This window comes from Ascidiella aspersa, chromosome 1 (genome assembly GCF_963924565.1).
Source record: "Ascidiella aspersa chromosome 1, kaAscAspe10.2, whole genome shotgun sequence".
NCBI lineage: Eukaryota > Metazoa > Chordata > Ascidiacea > Phlebobranchia > Ascidiidae > Ascidiella > Ascidiella aspersa.
Genome location: NC_139447.1, coordinates 3,036,440 through 3,057,682, shown reverse-complemented (window position 1 = coordinate 3,057,682; position 21,243 = coordinate 3,036,440). Strand labels below are relative to the sequence as shown.

Below are 21,243 nucleotides of genomic sequence, written 5' to 3'. Positions count from 1 at the left end.
GTGGTAGGATTCTAAACCAGCGCCCTGTACTTTAAATAGTTATGAGGTTAGCAAAAGCCATTAGTTTCTTTTAAAATTTGTAAGAAATAACTTGCAGTTCACCTTGATCTAGTTTTGCTTTGCTGATTGCTAGAAGTTAACTATTAAGGATCGTCCATTTTGTGGCTAAATAATAATTGCCTTTATAAGATGTTCGTCATATGAATATGCATATATCTCAACTATAAAATTTTGGGCCAATTTTAACCTTCATTATCGCGAAATGCAATCTACGATATATTCAATGGGTGAAAAGTTTTTCGAAAGAGCAAACAAGATTAAAATGTGACAAAAAATGTTTTATCTCAAGTTTCGTGTAACAATATGTGTTACTTATGTTTTTATATCGGGGATTCCCCGTAAAAAATTAACAAAACAAGTTTAATCTAAAAATAGTTAAAAAGCTATTGACTTAAAAATAATATGTCTCCATCCGTTAAATTAAGTAATATTGCTTAAAATTTTGGATTTATGCTCTAATTAATGCCACATCACATATCCTTAAATACTTGAAAATGGGTCAGTTGGCTATACATTTAAACTTTCCTACGCCACCAAATGTTCGCATTTTTAAACCGAAGTTACCAAACGCCTGTATAAACGCTTTTATATTTTTTCAGGTTTGAACGCTCGCCAAATGAAAAAGAAGCGGTCAAGGTTTTGAGCAATCACGCGTAGCGAAAAAGCTTCAAATCACAGCACGCCCGTCTTACTTCACTCCAAGTGGTTTATTTTGTCTGACAAGTCTGGCTCGAGAGTTTATCATTCTGTCGCATCGCATATTGGCGCCGAGCCACTTCTCAGCATTGTGAAATGTAGATTAACCGATACTGGCAACACAGGACAACATGTTGCTCTTGTACTATTTCAGTAAACCAAAATATGTGAATTAGCTAATGAACGTCGCCGTGTGAATGTAGTAATAGCATGCTTGTTACGTAAATGCCGTGTTTATTAGGAAGCCGCTGTCACTTTTAATGTTGGAATAGTAGGGTAACATGTGGCAAGCTTTGGTGGTAATGCCTTACTTTCAGTCGTTTACCAATAAACCTATTCAAATTCTGCGTTCAATATTTCTGCAGACAATTTCGCGCGACCATTTAGTGTAACTGATAAGAAAGTTCCACAGAATTCTGCCTAATGGAGCCTGCAGTTTCAAAGGCGCCGTCTTTAAGGATTCTTGTCATTGTTGGTGCATTGGATGATCCAGAGTTTGTCAAGCATATTTCACAAACCATTACCAGAGGTGATTTAATAATTTTGTAACTGCCAGCTAACAAACATAGATATAAAAATTTTGTGTATGTTTGTTGTTGTGATTTCGAGTGTATGCTGGTGATTAAGGTTATTGTTAATTTTAGCCATTCTTCAATAAATACATTTACCTGTATTTGTGTTTGCTTCCAACTATATACAATTAATCAAGAGCAATGTTTTACTCAATGAAAGTGATACTTTGGTACCATTGCATTCCAGCGCCATTCCCCCAAAGTACTTTGATGTGGAATGCTGCCCAAAACCATGCCAGTGATGTTATGTTGACTAAAATTTCCCTGTGTTACAATACACGATAGCATTTATGGCATATAAAACCGACTTTTGGCCTTTTATTTCGGCCAAACGTTTTTTGCATTTAATCTTTTGCCAGAAATGAATCTACCTTTAATTTTGTTCACCCTATGATGAGCAATATGGTACAAAGCAGGCTTGAAATATAAATATTTTATAAGGGTTTAATATGAGTACTTTTGTATGCATAACTTGCCTAGAATTGTATCATTGGGGTAACAACTTTGTTGGATATTCTTTTTATAAAAACCCATGTAAAGTAACTTGGTTAATTATGGTAGTTGCTGTTTGTTCAAATTTTTCTTATGACAAAATATTATTATAGTACCAAAGTTTGGGCCAACTATACTATACAGGTAATCTTCTTTAGGGAAAAATTATTGCAACTATAAACATTTATAATTGAAACCATGCCTCACAACAACACTATATTGATTACTGTTTATTCACTTCCAATCTTTAGTTAGCCAAGTCAATCCTACAAATGAATGCGTTATTTCCACAACTAGGGATGTTCAAAGTAGAATATCGAATCCTTGGATTCGAATCCAGATGAGATTCGAATCCAATTCTGCCATTTATTTCGGGTAATTGGAACCGATATAATTTAATGTTTTACCGCCGACCGTCGCGCCTAATTGTACAAACGCGTGTGGTAATTTGGCCTGTCGCTGCGGCGACCAATGCATAGTGCTTGCTTTAAGTGTAACCTCGTAGTGCAGTGTCAGCGTTTTTTCGGGCGACCAATTACCGCGTCTCGCGATAACGTTCGTCTAATAATTAAGTGTCAATCAAGCGTTATTGGGCGAGCGACTAGCGTGTAATGTCTGGTGTGGAGTTCGCAATTTCCCTAAATGCGTTAAGTTGCAAAAGTAACATAGCGTTGCAAAACGTGCTGGCCGTCCACAAAATGCGCTATGGGGTTACTTAAGGTCAACTTTAGGCCAATATTCAGGGAAGTTATGCAGTTATGCACAACGTAATTGTCAAGAATTCGTTATGTCAATAATAACTTTGTATTCTTTGCAGTACATCATTTGACTGCATAACAGATCATGTTAGTCAAAAAAGAAGCAATAAGACTTAACAATGCTTTCAAAAACAGGACCGAATTGCTTAAGACTTCTGTGTGCAGTGTTGCATTTGCTCACTATTGGCAAAAATATAAGTTTTGGACACAACCTGGACAGTTGACATATTCCAGTTTACAGAACGGCTTCAGATGACAGTTGTTAAGAATGTTAAACATATGAGAGAGTTTTTTTATTATAATGTACACATGTTAGAAAATTGTTTGGGCGATTTATTGCTGTGATTGTGGGCCCTGTAGGGTAGATTAAGATTAATCCCTTCCCCAAACAAAATCGAGGTTAAATAATTTAATAAAAATATACTAGGATTCGCTATTCTGGATTCGTTATTCTAGATTCGAAACCTATTATTCTAGAATACCTTGGGATTCTACTTTGAACATCCCTATCCACAACATTTTTTTTTTCGTTCCAAAAGTTAAAACTATTATTTTATACAAGAATCATTGGCTTGTAATTTAATTTATATTAATTGCTGATTGTGTTTCATTTTTATTTTAGGTATTTCTAATTGGTCCAATAGAATTAACAGCAGCGAAGTAGTCAACGAACTGTTCACTTCATTTCCCTCAAAAGCAAAAGTTTGTGTAAGCGAGGATGAACCAGGTATTTTTTTTAAATTGACATTTGTTTTCAGCGTTTTATTTGTAAACTAAACATAGCAAATCTGCATTTTGGATTTCTATTAAATCTATGAAACTTTAAAGAGGTTTTTCACCTTTGTTTCCAATTAAAACAAAATAATAGAGCTGTTAAGAACTCTACAAATTATAATTTGCCTAATGGATCTTTTTGTCAATTTAGTTTAAATTTTATTTAGCATACCAATGAGTAGGCCTGCTAGTTTTCTGTGAAACTCATATTTTCAATTATGTAATAATTTATCAAACAATATCATGTGTGACGTAATAAGAATATCAAAGCCCATACAGAAGAAGGCATCATCTTGAACGTTTCGAATAACTCTTTATTCATTTTTGGCATCATTTTGATGTTGAAAAAAACTTTGATGTTGAAAATGAATAAAGAGTTATTTGAAATGTTCAAGATGATACCTACTTCTGTATGGGCTTTGATATTCTTATTACGTTTTACTACAACCCTCAACCATTAATATCATGTGAGTTTGACTGAGAATTAAAAATTTAACACAGTTCTACACACTTTTCAAGGTTTCGTTGAAGTCTATTACAGCACTTCTCAAGTGTCAGCCACACTTCTGGTGAATCCCACCTTTTTGATTGTGAAAAATGAAATAGCTCGAATTCTGTTGACCCCTGCGAAAGACAGACTTATTGTATATGGAGGACATTCCATCGATGGCAGGGCAGACTGGTATCTGCAAGACGGACTTTTCTCTCCCAAAACATTGCTGGATATTTTAACAGGTTTGTTAAGTATGGCGAGCTATTCAACATTCATGTGTTGTAGATTCAAGCAAAACCACAAAGGTTGTAAAAAAGATCTAAAACAACTTTATTCAACAAAAGCAGAATACTATAGTTACGCAAAAAGCATCATCAGTTCTGCTAATATACTTAATTCGAATGATTCATTGAATCTTACGATATGGAGAAGAGATCAACAACTAGCAATGTTGGAGCAGGCTTAGATCCCAAAATTAACAAAAATAATAATAATATTATTATTATTTCATCAATTATCTGTTGTAGTTTTAGTTGAAACAATTATGAAACAATTAAGGTCTTAGGAGACCTTTTAAAAGTTTTGCAATGGGAATAAAACCTTATAAGAAATGTTTTGCTGTTTATGCCACTTTTTCGATAAAGCTGTTGTGTATTTTACACTCATTGGTTTTAAATCTATATTTTTTACACCAGTTGGCTTGGTTTTAAAAACATTTGAAACCATAACATTTAAATACCATAACTTTCTTTTGGATCTCTGTTTCCAAAGTCTTTTGATCACAAAAAATAGACAACTGAATTTTTTTTAACAATGGTCAATACATTTGTAAATGTTTGCTTTGATGAGGCATTATTTTCCTCAAAAACTTAAATCATTCAAAGATGTTTTGAAAAGATGATATTTCCATCGATAATGATATGTCCAGTAGCATGCAATCGACTAAAAATCACTCCGTCGAGAGTTTTAAAGATGTCGCATTGATATGACCAGGCAGCGTAATGGTGCCGGCGTTTTAAGGTAATCCATTTTTGCGAGAGATGCGATTGATTTCTGCTACGAATGGGTCCCCAGATGAGAGTCAGCTGGCACTGCCTTATAAAATATGCATTACGGCATTACAGCCTTTTTCCTGTGTGGTGTAGGCATGGTGTGCTGCCTGCAGGCTGTAAGGTTTGTGTGCTAAGCAGTCTGGACAGCTACGTGACTGTTTAGCTGCACTCCAGACAAGCACATTGATCCTGTTGTGGATTGGAGGCAGCACAGGGAAAAAGTAGTCTCTCAATGTAGATTTTTGTTTGGTCTGAATCATTGCAGTTAGTCATAGACTAAAAAATTGTATATACTTATTTTAATATATGAAAATTTATTATGAGTTTTTCCACTATGTGATTGATTAAGTTTCTTTTTTTTTTTAAAGATTATTCTTGTATTGAACCTATTGCTTATATTTTGTTTCTGCTAGATAAATTTATGCTGTTAAACACTTGTTTTGTATGGCCTTGATTTGCTATTTACTTCGCGCCTTATTCCTGTTATCACTATTGTTCTGTAATTTAACCAATTAGTTGTGTTATACTTGCTTTACTTTACGTTCATGTTATTATTCCCGCTGTATAAAGACAGTTTTTAACATTTTATTGGTCTGAGTATCCCCTCTACTTAGCGACCCATATAGAAATTGATTTTTTACATATCTTAAATTATTTATGACAGATCCAAAAGTGATTTCTTCTATTTCTGAATCTAATGACAAACTTCACCTGACTATCAGTTCGTGTTTTGCTTCAAAGTGGACACTCGAAGAGGACTTAAACGATAGCGAATCTTTTGACCTTGTTGTTTCCGATCCATTTGACACAAAAATGACAGGTAAGGGAAGTGCTTCTGGTACTCATACTTTGAAACAATAACGATTCAATGTTATACCTGATACTACTTTACCAGTTTTACATTTCTGTTATTTTTGAGGGGACTCCTTATATTGTTTTTGTGTATTTCAGTTAATTACTACATTTACTGATTGAAGTGATGCTTGTATTGGTTGAACCGACAATGATATTTAATTTTCGGTTGTTACTTAAAGCAAAGAACAGAAAAATGTAACTGTATTTATTTACATGCTAATAATAAAGCTTGTTTTGATTATAATTTGAACTTTTTCCATTATTTTGTGTGTTTTGTTTTTTTAATCCTAGTTAAGTTGGAATTTCTGTTCTTAGATTGTTATGTTAATTTGATACTGGTGGCCACAAAAACTTTGGTTTCTGTTCTTAGATATCCAAAACTTGTCACTCAACGGAGTTGGTGATGGCCACTCTGCTGGCGTAGGAAAAACCTTGGAGCATTTTGGAGAATATCTGGAAGACGTTACAAGTGAACAGGTACACCTAAACACGAGTATCAAAAGCAAAAATTGTAATGATTAAAAAGTTTTCACTGAAAACAGGGGACTGTTATTCACATTTAAGAATCAATTTGCTAAACAGCGTTGCGTGTTTGTTGGTACTTATGAAAAAACAAACACTTTCGACCATTTTTGCTTGTGGTTTCCCTTTTAATGTTTTAGGAATGACAATAATAAATTTTAGGTTCAAAATATTTATTAAATGCGTTAACTTTTGACTTTTGTATAGGGAAAACCCTAAAACTAGTTAAAAAGCTTTGAACACGTTGTTTTCAGTAATTTCAAAAAAAGCCTTAACGAATATAATGGCTTTATTATTTTTGTTGAAACTAGTTAAAAACTTTCTACTGAAAACAGGCTAGGCTACTGTTATTCACATTGGAGAACGAGTTTGGTAAATAGCGTCGGGCGCTTGTTACACATTTGATGTCCGGGTAGAGCTGTGGCTTCTCGTGTGCTTCGAGTATGTATAAATAATGAATGCGCTTGCATTACGTCATACACATGCCGAGCTGCATTTTAAAACAGTTAGGGTGCGATGGAATAGCGTCACTGCATTCAATAGTGTATAAGCATCGACGGTTTTATAATATTGCTATATAAAGCTCAAATGGCAATATTCTCCTTCGATTTTGTACTTAAAAAAAAAAACAAAAAAACACGCGTACTACTTACGGTATATTTTGCTTATTATTCTCCTTTACGTATTTTAGCAATGACAATCGGTAAATGTGTTATTCTTTTACCAAGATCTTTCTAAAAAGATTTTGTTCCAGCTTATAAGCTGATTGTTTAAAAACGTTATTAACTAAACTTAGTAATTACAAAAAAACACTGAAGCCATTATAATCGATAAAATCGTTATTTCGTTGTTTTAAACTTTGTGATTTTATCAAATATTTAGTATTTTTGTTGAAATTACTAAAATATGCGTGTATTGCGTTCCAAAGTGAATTAGATACCTGTGACAAAATTGTTACTAATTCTTTAAACCATCCCCGATCTACTTTTCCACTTGCGACCTTATTTTTTCACGACTATCAAATGTGATGTCACGCGTTTTGGGCAGGCACAGTGTGACGTCATTCATTATGCCGCAAGTAAGCCGACCTGATCCTCATTAAATTAAATTGATTTATTGATGCATGACTGAGTGTTTGGCTCTCGGCTTGAGAATGTTCCAAATAGGAATGAGCAATTCGGTCACTGACACAAAACACAATGGCCGTTCTTAATTGCGACTGATATCACGACTTTATGGACCAGTGATGATAAAAAATCAATTTACCCGAAAAGGAAGTGATTTATATGAAATCGAACTTGTGTTGTTAAGGAAATTGACATTACTGAGTGTTAGGCCCTCGGCTTGAAAATCTTACAAATAGCAATGACCTTAATTGCAGATGAATCCATTCATATCGCCTTTTGTATTTTTTCACCTTTAGATAATAAACGGAGTGGTGATGATGAAAGGCTAATTTGCCAATAAAGGAAATGATTTAAATATGAACGAGAACTTGTGTTTTAAGCAAATAAATATCTGTGTTTTGGGAAGGTTTGTCAAACACTGCCCAATGCCTTTTTGATAACTGTTTCACTTGGTTTTGCATTTCTATATTTTATATCTTTAAGTCCTAATTGCCACACCCAGTGTTTTTTTAAGGTGTTTTGGGGAACCGAAACGGGTTCCCCAAATTTCTCCAGCGGTTTCCCAAATTTTGGACTTGCAACTTTTTGGTATTTAAATGAAACACTTGCGGTCTCTTAAAACTACTTAGCGGTCACCCAAACCAAACCTTAAAAAACCCTGGCCACGCCCTGTTTCATCATTTTTGAACTATATCAAGCGAGTAATACTAAAAAATCGGGGGGAAATCCAGGATTGGAGATTTGTTTAAAGGAATTTAAATACTGTAAAAGTAAGATACATACGTACAAGGAACACTATGAAAAACAAAATTAACAAGCACGTTTCGGATTTTTATAAAAAATACACCTTTTTATATACTTTCGTTTGACAGTTCGAATTTTCAAGAAAGCTAATGTAATACCCCCCATACCCCTAAAAAGGGATTTCAGAACGGCTGGATGGTGTACACGCATGCTGTATGTATCTTGTAAATATAAATCCAAGAAACTATATCAATTCCAACATTCTGATTAAACGAACGGCAACACAACCAAGTTAAAATCAGTTGGGGATTTCCTTAGAGTCACCGACGCCTTTTAGCTTTCAAAAAGGATCGAAGTCATTACTTTGGAGTAAATCGCACTGCTTGTCGCACCGAGACCTCCCAAAGGCAGCACGTGGTCACAAAAACAGGCCGTTAATTCATTTTCCTAATCAATTTACTGCCGCTAGCAAGGCGCTCTAATTGATTGCCATTGCGAAGTGATGTTCTTTAAAATCCCGTCTAGCCCTTTGCGACACCCAACAGTGGCGTGTATTGGCGGCGCAGCAAATAAGCAGGTTCAGGGTTGCCAGATAGAAAAAATAAAAAAGCCAAATCTACTACAAGTCTACCAAGCCTATGTTTTTTCTTAAATAAATCAAAATTGCAATAAATGGTCATGCTTGTACATTGACTTTCTCTTTTTGTGGCAAATTTGCTTAATTTTTTCTCTTTTTGTCATTTTTTTGGAATTTTTTTCTCTTTCTGTGTTAGTTTGATCTCATCTAAACATAACAATCATGACATTTTTAAACAAAAAAGCCTAAATTTTCAAATTGGCGTTAAAAAAAATACTAACTGGCAACCCGAAGCAGGTTGCTGTAGAATTGTTGTTAATCAATCTCGAGCCCAGGCGCTCATACACACAACGCCTTCTGTTGGAAAAGCTTTAAGGCAAACCCCTCAAGGGACAACCTCGTCACTTCAGACACAAGTGTGCTGCTGCTGCTGCTGATGCTGCTGCTGTTGTTCTCTTTTCTCCGACCTAGGAAATTCTCTATCCCTCGGGATTGCATTCTGCTGTGTAACACCAACCGTCGAGCCAATCTTTGATGAATATTCCTTGCCTATGATGGAATCTGAAAACCCCGAATCCGCTGCGAATGGCGGCTGACCTGTTTTAGTAGACGGCGTTGACAGATAGGAATAAAACGCCGACCGATTTCTATTTTTGGAAACCTTTTTGTCCCGCTGTGGCTACACTTTGCAACAAATCAATACAGGCTTGTCGTTATTTTTAATCTCATTTTAAAAGTATTTTACACATTTCCTTTATTCTGTCCATATAAAGCAACCTGATTATTTTGTTGACGTTTTTACATAAACCTAGGAAAATAAATCTTCCGGGGTAATATTTTACGCAAATCTTTAATTTTTTGTTACAATTTTTCGCTCCCATAGGAAGGCTGATAATTTCTACACCTACTAGTTTACATTAATTCTTTTTCTAAACCTATTAGTTTACATTAGTGTGTTATTAGCGTTAGGTGTCTGTCATGAACACAATAATGTGCCCACTTTGTTGAAATATGCCTTGACCTTTTTCATCCGAGATACCTAGAAGTGTTAACTATTAGTTTAGCTTTTAGCTTGGTTTCTCAGTCGCACAAAAGCACACGTGTTTACCCTGCCACTTACGTAGAATGACCCACCTTAACGCAGTAAACATCACGCCACTTTTGGGGCATTGTGATGTAATACGACGACTAATTGTAACATCGACTAGAAAGAATGTTAAATACAGCAGTTAGATACTAATTTGTAAGAGTATCGTAATCTAACTTGACTTTTGAAGCTCAGTTTGATAGTCGCCCGTCAATCTTTCACCTGTTGCCAGTCTGACAGCTGCCCGCTATAGGGACAACTAAAATGCTTCCATTATTCATTAGGAAGAAAAAACTTTTACAATCTGCTTTTGTTATCCCCTTTGCGTCAAATAAACCACACAAACATCCTAATCATTGTTAAAAAATAAACATTTCCGTTTGTGTTTTTTTGTAAGGGTGCATATATATGTGCATGTGCATGTATAGTTATAATGTCAAAAATAAGTTTGTTAGGTTTTTCGTTGTCTTGTGTTTTTTGTGCGTTTCTCCATATCAATAAAACTGGAGAAATTAAAGACTAGTACAGCCAATTTGATATTTTTCTAAGTTCGAAAAAATCTTGGTCGAACTGAAAACATATATAGTTACAACATTATAGAAAACTCACTGTATGGAGTTGAAGCTCAATAGCAAGTTGTTCCTGTTACATTTTACACCTACGCTAGTATTTTTAATTCGTAGTTGGCTTACAGTACCCAAAAGAAAAGATAAACAGATTACGGCACCCTTATTTATTAAAATTTCACAATAAATTAAATTAAATCAACATAAACAGTACATAAACTAGTTTTTCCTACCCTGATTGAACTTGTCGAAATCCATATTGTTAACACCTCCATATACTAATTATTTACTTCCCAGTTTACTAAAATATGCATGTAGAATAACAGATTTTTCTGTCTGGGGACGACATGTTTGTGAATACATACATAATATAATTATTTACTCAAAATTAACTGAAATTTGCAGGTTTAACTAGTTTATCTGCCCAATGGACAACATGTTCGTAAATACTCGCACTGTCACATAATATAAATATTTACTACAAATGTACTGAAATGTGCATAGGAAATACCAATTTTCTGTCCAGGTGGACAACATGTTCGTGCTGTTGGAGCCGCCGACCCAGGAGGGGTTTCTAAAGATCAGGAAACCTTGTCTTTACGTGTTCCCCGCTGGCACAGGAGACTCAACCTTCTTCACTGTGAATGGATTCAACATCCTCATTAACGGAGGGTCGCTCTCCAGGTAAAATTCAGAAACTAATTATGTGAGGCTTATAGTTCAGACCAGGGGCTGCGGAGTCGGACTTGAGGCTCAAGTAAGACCACGTAAAACTACCCGAGTCCGACGTGCGCATGCGCAGTACCAAATTTTGAAACTGATATGGCCACCAACTGTAAATTGTAAATGCGGAATAGCATATGGTGGATATTTTCCTCCCACGTTTTGTAAATAAATGATTTACATGAACCCCAATGCATGGATTGCTAAATATCTACCTATTTAGTTACGTACATTGGTGAAATAAAGGCCGTAGAGTCTGAGCCACACTCCTGTCAGGAATCGACGAAATCCCACATTTGATAGGACTCGGACTCTGGTTATTTTTAACCGACTCGGCAGCCCTGGTTCGGACATGGGCATTGGGCAACCCCGGCTCTTTGACATAAATTTTATGAATCTTCTATTTGATGAGTAGTATCTAAAACATGATAGGTGTAGGTATACCTCGTATTAAAACTAAGTTTTTGTTGATCTAGAATATGTTTATTATTTATTTTTTTAACAATATAGTTTTTTTGACTCCAGCCCTGGCTTCTGGCGATTACTTCGCCATCTTGACCGACTTGACTGTATTATCGCCACACATCTCGGTGCGGACAGCCTTGCTGGACTCAACAGCCTTTTCCTGAGAAAGATGCAAGAAAAACTGCTCAAGCTGCCCATGGACAACACGACCGCTGAGTATAAGGTAATACGCCTTTAAGCTGGAGCTGTTTTCGCTCATTAAGTGCTAGGGAGTAGGGATATACGATATCTAGCATATTGTTCTGATAGCGATATCCAATGTTTTGGTAGAAAAAGTACGCGGTCACACAAAGAAATAAGTTTTTGATAATGTCAATTATTTTATGGTATTAGGATGAAATTTACTCTGTCGTATCTGGACAAGCGTGTTTTTTTCTCTAACGTCGTTTTTTTCTCGCAAAAACTGGCTGCGTGTCGGTAAAGGCATTTTTCCGTTAGTTAATGGCATTATTTTTATTTTAATACTATTAAAATCATAGGATTTAATTTCATGCGGCGTTTTTTTTGTCACTTGGTGCGTCACAAGTTCGACAAAACATCAAAAGCGTCGCAAGAAAAAAAAACTGTAAGAACCTTCGACCTATCTGAACAAGCAAAACCAGCGCAAGCGCGTTTTCTTCTCGCAGAAACTGGCTTCTTGTCTGATCTCACCCGACCTGGGCGTGTTTTGCTTGAACGCTCCCACAAAGTTCGGTGAGATGGTGGCGCGCAAGAAGTCAACCGATGTCTTCCCTGGAGAGGAGGAGGGAACAGGAGGAGCGCCACCAGAGGTCGCTAAGCTGCTCGACATCCAGACTGTAAAGATAGTGGAAGACACGCTCAGACTTACCAAGGTAGAAATGCTCAGTCTTACAACAACAAAAACAACAATACCAGACAGCATACGCAATTCCTTTGACAAAAGTCTGATCCTGTGTTTTTCTCTTGTTTTTAAACTTTTATTGTTTGCGCTTATACAGTTAAATTTATTTACACAAATAGTCTTTACGTCACACCCCCTGGCGTTAATTTCTCCAGTTTGCAAATCGCTTTAGCTCAGTGATTCCCAACCTTTTATTCTTACGGCACTCCTCACAAAAAATAAATAAATTTCGGCACCCTGACTGGAATTTTCGTTGAGTATTTTACTGAATTGAACTAAAACAACACAATCAACTTAAAGCATGTAGGAAAATGCCATTTGATAGTGATCTCTAATCGTGCAAAATAGTTCAAAAAGCTTAAAACTATCAGATTTTTCAAATACTTCTCACCCTTGAGCTTTATAAATGACACACTAAGACGCCGCGGCACCCGTTGAGAACCACTGCTTTAACTTCTAGTGCCTTGTAAGAAATGCAGGCAAAAGGCATTTTCACGCTCAGACTTACGAAGGTAGAAATGTTATTGGCTCATTCGTCTTTCATTTTAGACAGGACTGTTGGGCGTGCAAGTTCAGGATTTATTTTTTTCGTATTAATGTATTTTTTAGTATTTAATTATTTTTTTAGTACTGAATTTTTTTTCGCTTACTAGAATAAATTGAATGTTACATAAAAATGATGCCGCAAATTAAAAAAACAACGAATTCTTGGTTAAGTATAATGTCCCCTCCCCTATAATTTTTTTTCTCTTTTTCTATCTTTTTTTGTTAATCGCTTGTCTCTTCTTAACTTAAGAACAAACATTCATCCAGGGCCTCGGCTTAGAAGTCCTGCCTCTGACTCGCAAGAAGTCCATGGAACCATTCACTGTTTTCTCCAAAGTCGGCATCGGCAAGCTCGACATCTACGTCATCAGCCCGGAGGAGGGCAGTAGCGAGCTGGATTTTATTCGCGAAAAGTGGGGATGCAACAGCAAGAGTTTGCACGTCACTGGCAAAACCGGGGTAAATTTTCTACCTTTTTTGCTTGAAATTAGGACATTTCGGTAAAGGCATTCTTTTTTATTTGTTTATTTTTATTAGTTTTTTTTTTTTCGAAAAATAAATAGTGGGGATGCAACGGTTTTGCACGTTACTGGCGAAACCGGGCGAATTTTCTGGTTTTCTTTTATATTGTGACATTCGTTCGTTAAAGATATTTTTATTTATTTTATTATTTTATTTTTCTTCGAAGGGCAAAAACGGGACGTTGTAGAATGAGCAAAAAAGTGATAAATATGAAATGTGCTAAGTTATTGTTTTAAGTTATGCGGTCAAATACTGCTTAAGTGTTAATAAGAGCCTTGAAACCACCTTTGATTGTTAGTCGCTTTTTTCTGACATTTGAAACAAAAACACTTAAACAAGTTTTTTTGGTCGGTGAAGAAAATTACCCTTCCTTAACTGAACAATATTTTTTTTTTAATTTTCTAGATGTTGTATTTTTTAAATAAAGTAAAACTTTTAAAACAGTAACAACAAGCATAATTTAAACAGTCTGTCCGTCGCTAACAGTGGTCGGCCTAAGCCAATGTTTCTTACCTTTTTTGATGAACCAAAATACTGAGCTTACCCAATTCTGTTTATACAACCTAATTGTCTTTCACTGAACTTTTTTGTGAGTTTGAAGTTTACAAAAATCAATGAAGGCAATAACATTGATAAATGCAAATTTAATGAATCTTTGTATGCATTCCGAATATTTCTCAAAACTTGGTGAAACCTTGCTCAAAACTAATCTAAGTTAATATGACCAAATGTTTAGAAGTTCGACGGTCGACTTCCAAACCAACTCAAACGGTCACCCAATTTTAGATCCCATCTCAGGGGGTTGAGAAGCTTTTTTCGCCCGAAAAAGCCAATTTTTCTCCCGAAATGCTAAAAATGAGGCTTTTACCTTGCGATCTAACCATGGCTTTTTACTAAGGAGCCTTGTTAAGCTCTAATAGGAATATCGACCAGTAGATCGGCCTTCACCTTTGTACTTTTTTTTCATTAACTAAACGACATACCCAAAATTTTACTGCAACTTAAAAACATGTTCAGCGTTTTTTTATGATAAATACATGTAGGCCAATTAAATAAGCTTTACAATTATGTTGCCAAATTAATTTAAAATGCGTACTATGTCTGATTTTTGCCGTTTTACTGAAGACCACTAAACTGCTAGACATTACTATTTAACACACAATGTAGCCTTATACAGATTATATAAATTCTTCATCTAACACACCCTATACACACAGTCACACATACACCTTTAAAAAGAAATGACTTGTTTACAAGACCAATTATGTAATGACATTTACTCCCGCATTGTTTTTTGAAATGTTTTTCTCATTTAATTTACTTACAGTTAGGTGGCCATGTATTATACGACAATGTCAATTAATATAAGAGTAATGGGCACTTTAGACCGATTTATATTATATCAGTCATCTAACCTACACCATATTCGGACGAAAACCGTTAAAATTCCACGCGTACTCCTCAGTTTAAATTTTGAAATTTCCTTTTCAAATAAAAAAAATAAAAATAAAATAATTTAATTTCGAATTAAAGTTAGAATGATAAATTCAATGGGCTTCAGATTATACGTTTGGCATTTTTTAGGGTATATCGGCTATTATTTTTTTTAACAGAATTTAAAACTATTTTATGCATGAGCATCCCTAAACCGCTAGATTGATGAACGTTGGCGGTATAATTGGTATTATTATATTCAAATGTTCGTAAGAAAAGTAATCTAGGATAATAATAATTTATGAATCTTGCAGACTTTAGTACGCCTACTATATATAATTCTGCAATCAACCTTATTGGGCTAAACCCTGGTTAGCGTTCATTACCAAGTTAACTCATTTTTGATGTCTGCGTAGCATATCTGTTGTTTATTTTCCTTAACTCTTTATTTGACCTGTAGTAACCCCGGCCACTTTTGTCCTCAGGTAACCCTGGAATCCGGTGAGGAGGGAGAGTCCCTTATGAGCGACCTGGCCTCGATATGCTGCCTGATCGTCTGGTATCCTACCTCGCCCAACGAGAAAATCGTCAGAGTGCTGTTCCCGGGAAACGCCCCTCAGGTGAGACACGCCCCCTGCTATCCGGTATTCCTCACTAGAATCAGTAGACAACCATAAGCAGGGTTACCATCGCTATAACACCCGAAATAAGAACGACTGGAAAACGATTTTCATAGCAAATAATCGCTTGAAATGTTTTTTAAAACAAATGATTTAGCGTTTGTGATTAATGCATTTTCAAAAATCTAACACAAGATAAGGATGTAAGGCATATTACTTCGAAACATAAACAATAACTTTCTAACACGTAAATCTTTAAAATAGCGATGTTGGTGTTGGTGTTGTAGCTTAGACCAGTAGTTAACAATATTGTGGAAGTGGTTTGACAGTTTTAGGATGTAATTTTAAGCATAATTTTGTTATACTGTTGTTTATTCAGATCTCTAATATTCAACGTTAAAATTGGCAAGAGTTGGTTAATCCAAATAGATTTTAAGAATATATAGCAATATTTAATTCCGTATTCAAATAAATCACAGCTGCATCGAGATTTTAAAGATTAAGAAATTATGACACTCCTGTACTGAATTTTTTCTTATTTTTCAGTCGAAAGTCTTGCAAGGTTTGGAGAAAATGGCGGATTGCGGGTTTCTGTCGATGCCATCACCCACAGCTGCGCTTATCGCTAAGAAGAAGCCCGAAAAAGGTAAGTTATCACGTTTTTGTTTTGCACTTGTCACTTGTCAAACAAAGCTCGGTGCAATGTACCTTGGTCCGGAGAACTTGAACAACAAAATTAGGTTAAAATATGAATTTTAAATTTTAGAATGATGACCAGTATTAGATAGTCCGATAATATTGTATCCGATACCCGATGGCAGTATTCGTCCGATACTAGGGTGTATCGGTGCCGACCCGAAATAATACGCGGTGATTTGGCAAAATATAACTTTTGTAGCGATTATGCAAATTTTTAACTAACATCCTCCAGCATTTTTACGATCCTGTATATATTGGATGTACCTTATATTTGTGAAAAAATCAAGCTGAAATGTTTCGCTAACTAACGCCAAGCAATATCTACCTCTAATCTTAACCCTTTATACTTCCAGCTGCCCACTCGCCGACAAAACCGCCAAGACACGCCGCAATGAACGGAAAACCCACCTCCTCGGCCCACCACAGGCCAACTACAGCGCCCAGTTCCCACCCCAAGCCTTCAGGCGCCGCCAATTCCCACCCTAAACCCGCCAATTCCCACCCCAAACCCGCAGGTTCGCACCCAAAACTGTCGAGTGCCACCCAATCGAAAACGACCGCCAAGTCGTCGGCAAAACCAAGTTCTACAAGCAGCGTTGGCTTAAAGAAAGGACCAACTGCCACAGGGAAAGCAAAGGCAGCTAAAGATTCGAGCGCTGCCGCAACGCACGCTAAGCGTGAAGCTGCAAGCGGTTTTATAAAACCGGTTAACAAGCGCCCAAAGCCTGAAAAGGTTGCTACGACCGGCGCTGCTTCGACTACTTCTACTGCTACTGCTGGGAAAGCTAAACCGACAAGCGCTAAGGCTAAGACCGGACCGGTGCTAGCTCGCGCCGAGGCCAGAGTGCACGCAAAGCAGTCAAGCAAAGTGCCAGAAGCAAAAGCAAAGAGCTCAGCAAAGTCCAGCAGCAGCAGTACAACTGCCAAAAGCGCAAGCAGCATCAGTAGCAAGTCTGCAAAGGCTGCAGCTCCAGCTAAGAAGCTCGCAGTCGGCCAATCCGCTGCGTTGAAAGGCAAATCGCCCGCCAAAGATAAAAAGAAGAAGACACCAGCTGCTGTCGCCTCTACTACCGCAGCAGCACACGACGAGAAGAAGAAGACAGGTCCTCCGACTCCCCCAGAGGACCTGACGGCCGCCTTTGCCAAGCTGCAGACCGATGAAGTTATCCATGAGAAGACAAAAGAGCTTTCCAAGCGTCCGTCGCCCGAAGGCCAGGACATTGGCAAGTTTGTGGAGGTGAGCGTGGCGCGCGTTAACAATGACGAAAGCGACGTGATTCTGCGGGAAAAAGAAGCGCAAATCCCCGCCAAAGACACGGACCTCGACTCTGCCATCGACGCTGAGTATCTTAATATAGCAGGAGGCCGCCAATATGAAGAGGAAGCCAGTCTGAAGGCTGCATCCGACGCGAATCTGGTTTCGGACAAAGCTAAGGATGAAATCGCCCCCGAAGAACAAAGCAACATCGCGTCAGATATTCAAACAACTAAAATTCCGGTTTCGCAGCCGAGCGAAGATTTTGAGAAGGATTTTGAATTCGTTCAATACGAGAACGCCGAGGAAGAAAAACGTGAAGTTGCTCCTGAAGAAAACAATGAGAATCACGGAGCGGTTCCAGTTGTTTCGGTTCATCGTGAGTCACCAGTTGATCACGATCGTGAAGTTACGTCAATCTCTGATGACAAGCAGGTTCATGGTGAAGATGAACAAGTTGTGAAAGATCCTGTCGTTCACGAAGATGAAGGCCCTGAGTTTGTGGAGAAATCGTCTTACGAACTAGATGAACAGACTGACATGAAACCAGATGATCAGGACGCTTCATATCATGAAGTAGTTGAACAGTCTCACGTGAAACCCAATGAGCAGGCCTCATATCATGATCTAGACGCACAAGATCACGTGAAAGTGGATGACGACGCCGCTTATCACGAACCAGATGAACAGGATCGGATAAAAGCAGATGAGGAGATAGCTAATCACGAAATTATTAAATCTCTTGATCGAAATTCGGCTGAAAACTTTGGTAATCATGAACCTAATGAACAAGCTCATGTGATATCAGATTTTGCGATTGCTGATAACGAAATAAATGAACGCATTCACACAAAAATAGATGATTCTAAATCGGATGAACATGACGAAAGAGAGGAAGGATCTCATATGAAAGCAGATGAGGAGACAGCAGAGTTCGATCGGTTGCACAACGAAAACCAGCGACTACTTCACGATTGTGAACTTCTTCCGGACGTAAGCCGTGAGCTCGATCACGACAACGAAGCTCAGCACGATGAAAAGTTTCAGGATGAAGAGTCTCACGACATTCACGAGGTTTCCAACAGAGAACCACAAGATCATTTGTATGAACCTGAAAAGTCTAATGATCACGTCGATGAAAAGTTTCACGAGCAACTTCACGATTCACATCGTGATTCGACCGATGAGGTTCATGAAGAAGATATTCATGTTTGTGAGCAACCCAAAGATGAAGCTGATGTTGATGATGACGTGGCCGCTATTTGTGATGACGTCAAAAATCTCGCTGTAGCGGATCCCGAAGCACACGTCATTATCGATGACGTAATTACGTCGAGCGAAGATCATGTGAAAGATCACGAACACGTCCAAGAGCCGCCTCGTGAAAACGAAAACCTTCACGATTCGTACGAAATTATTCCTCACGAAAGCGAAGATGAACATCACGAACAACATCATGACGAAGCTCACGACGCACATCACGAAGATCATCAGGAAGATCATCATGAAGATCATCACGAAGATCTTCGCGAAAATCTTCATGAAAAATTCCACGACGAGCGTCATGAGAATCATCAAGACGAGGCTCTCGACCTGCATCACGGAGAACATCACGATGAGCTGTATTCGGTCTCAAACGCCGATCACGATTCACATGCACCAGCTCCGGAGCCTGAACAGCAGCACAAGTCGGAGAACAAGATGGCCGACGCCGCTGGCGGCACTTTGGCGGCGTTTTGTGCCCCGAAAGCTGGCGAAAGCGCCAACGATTTGTCGATGTCGCCGGTGGAGTGCGCCCGTGAGGCCGGAACCACTCAAACCGTGACCTTTGACCACAGTTCCTTAGCAGATGTGGCTCTCTGCCAAGCTACACCACCTAGTGGCGGCAACGGTGTGAATTTTAACTATTTGGACGAGGGGGAAGAGGAGGATTCCAACGGGCGATTCAACGGGCGCGAGTGGCACCCCACACCTTACCCCTCTGACCCCCTTTCAATGATTACTGATACGTCACCCACATCGGACCTGGAGAGCTATGACGCACACACGGGTAAGGCAAATGGCAATCTTTTTTTATAATATGCAAGGATCTGTATCTTATTTGACGACCGGGTCGGATGCATAACCAAATATTTAAATATTTAAATATACTTGCTCAACCATAATACAAAAATTTCATAACCGCGTTACTCTTGGCAGACTGTTATATTTTAAATAGGACAAATTTAATGACAAATAATTTAGTTTTGTTAACTTACAAAAGAGTCATATTTTATTTAAATAATGTATATATTTTCTTCAACATAATACCAGAATTTTAAAGCTAATAAAATGAATTACTTGGCATACTTTATGCACGGATTTGTAAAGTAGCTTAATACTGATTTGAAAAGCCAAAAAGGTCGAGTAGATCGACCTCATCTTGATTAATACATTTCAATACGAGCTTCAATCATTGTCAGCATTAGAAACGTGTTAACCAAGAAGACGTCGATTAACTCCACATTTTTGACGTCAGAAATCATGATTAAGCTATCCTGATTAGGCTGACATATTTCGTTAAGCCGTCCCGAAAGTATCTTGTGTCCTATATTTGTGTGCCGTCGTTGTTGGCCAGTACGACTCCAGAAGGTCTTGATCACAGAATGCACATTGTGCATAAGAGCGTTTCAGTTACAAAATGACTTAAATAGACAAATAATAACGTTTCCAATTAACACTATACGAATAAAAAACGAAAGAAATCTCAGATCTCGGATCAATGGAGAACATCGACAACGCAAAAATGCAAGCGCTCGAACCTCAGAACCTGGACAACAGAATGAGAGACGACTCCGCGATGAGGTGAGTGTGTTTTTCACATTAGCTCTTTCTTGAAATGTATAAGTTATTAACGTGCTTTGCTCTATGATGGATCTGTGTTTGATTTTTGATCCAAAGTAAAATATCGATTGTACGGCTTGAAATAATGGTTATCAATTTTTATTTATATCGCACAGCAAATAAAATAAACTCACCACACATGAATGCATAATACCACAATACATAATGACGTGTTATCTGATACAACACGGCCCTCTTATAGGTGAATACCACAATATTATTTAATATCTTATTGTAAGTGTGCATTTAGGTATCGAATGCCTGCATTATTTTTTCCAAATTTTACAAGTTACTAGTGTGCTATCGGTACCGATTTGATACGAAATTTATATGGCAATTGTTTTTATCAGGGGTTAAAACCCTAGTTACGCAGTGAAACTGATCTAAGTGTATAATTGGTCAGAATGACTTTAATTTGTAAAGTGTGCCACCCAGGGATGAATAAAGAATAAATATTTTACGGAAACGAAAAAAAAATTGAAAACACAGGAAAATTTAGAGATGACGTCATAAAGGCTAAACCAAGTAAAGTTATGAAACCCAAGACACAATGTTATCGTTCGATTGGGGTAAACAAATATTTAGTTAAAATATTAGTTTAAATGAAGTTCAAAGAGATTGCGAGATGGCTTTGACCCAAGCAGTTTCCCTGCGTCAAAAGAGGTTAATACTGAAGCCTATATAAACCTTACAGTGAAGATTGACGCGCGTGACAGCAACTAACAGTTACAGCACCTCGTAATAATTGTATGACTGCAAAGTACCTAACCACAGTTAAAATGCTTAATAATTTAATATA

The 21,243-nt window shown here is 37.3% G+C and overlaps 1 protein-coding gene across 1 annotated transcript in view; it reads left to right on the top strand.

Moving 5' to 3' along the window:
* The first annotated feature begins 1,126 nt into the window (after positions 1–1,126).
* The window catches only part of LOC146166563 (uncharacterized), a 37,476-nt gene continuing 17,359 nt past the window's right edge, over positions 1,127–21,243 (top strand). The window contains exons 1-13 of the mRNA XM_083389383.1: positions 1,127–1,285; positions 3,201–3,305; positions 3,872–4,087; positions 5,562–5,717; positions 6,123–6,229; positions 10,902–11,059; positions 11,624–11,786; positions 12,250–12,456; positions 13,299–13,490; positions 15,473–15,607; positions 16,154–16,253; positions 16,660–19,611; positions 20,303–20,405. Of these exons, the coding sequence (XP_083245509.1) occupies positions 1,180–1,285; positions 3,201–3,305; positions 3,872–4,087; positions 5,562–5,717; positions 6,123–6,229; positions 10,902–11,059; positions 11,624–11,786; positions 12,250–12,456; positions 13,299–13,490; positions 15,473–15,607; positions 16,154–16,253; positions 16,660–19,611; positions 20,303–20,405 (4,700 nt within the window). The 5' untranslated portion in view covers positions 1,127–1,179. The remainder of the gene's footprint in view (positions 1,286–3,200; positions 3,306–3,871; positions 4,088–5,561; positions 5,718–6,122; positions 6,230–10,901; positions 11,060–11,623; positions 11,787–12,249; positions 12,457–13,298; positions 13,491–15,472; positions 15,608–16,153; positions 16,254–16,659; positions 19,612–20,302; positions 20,406–21,243) is intronic.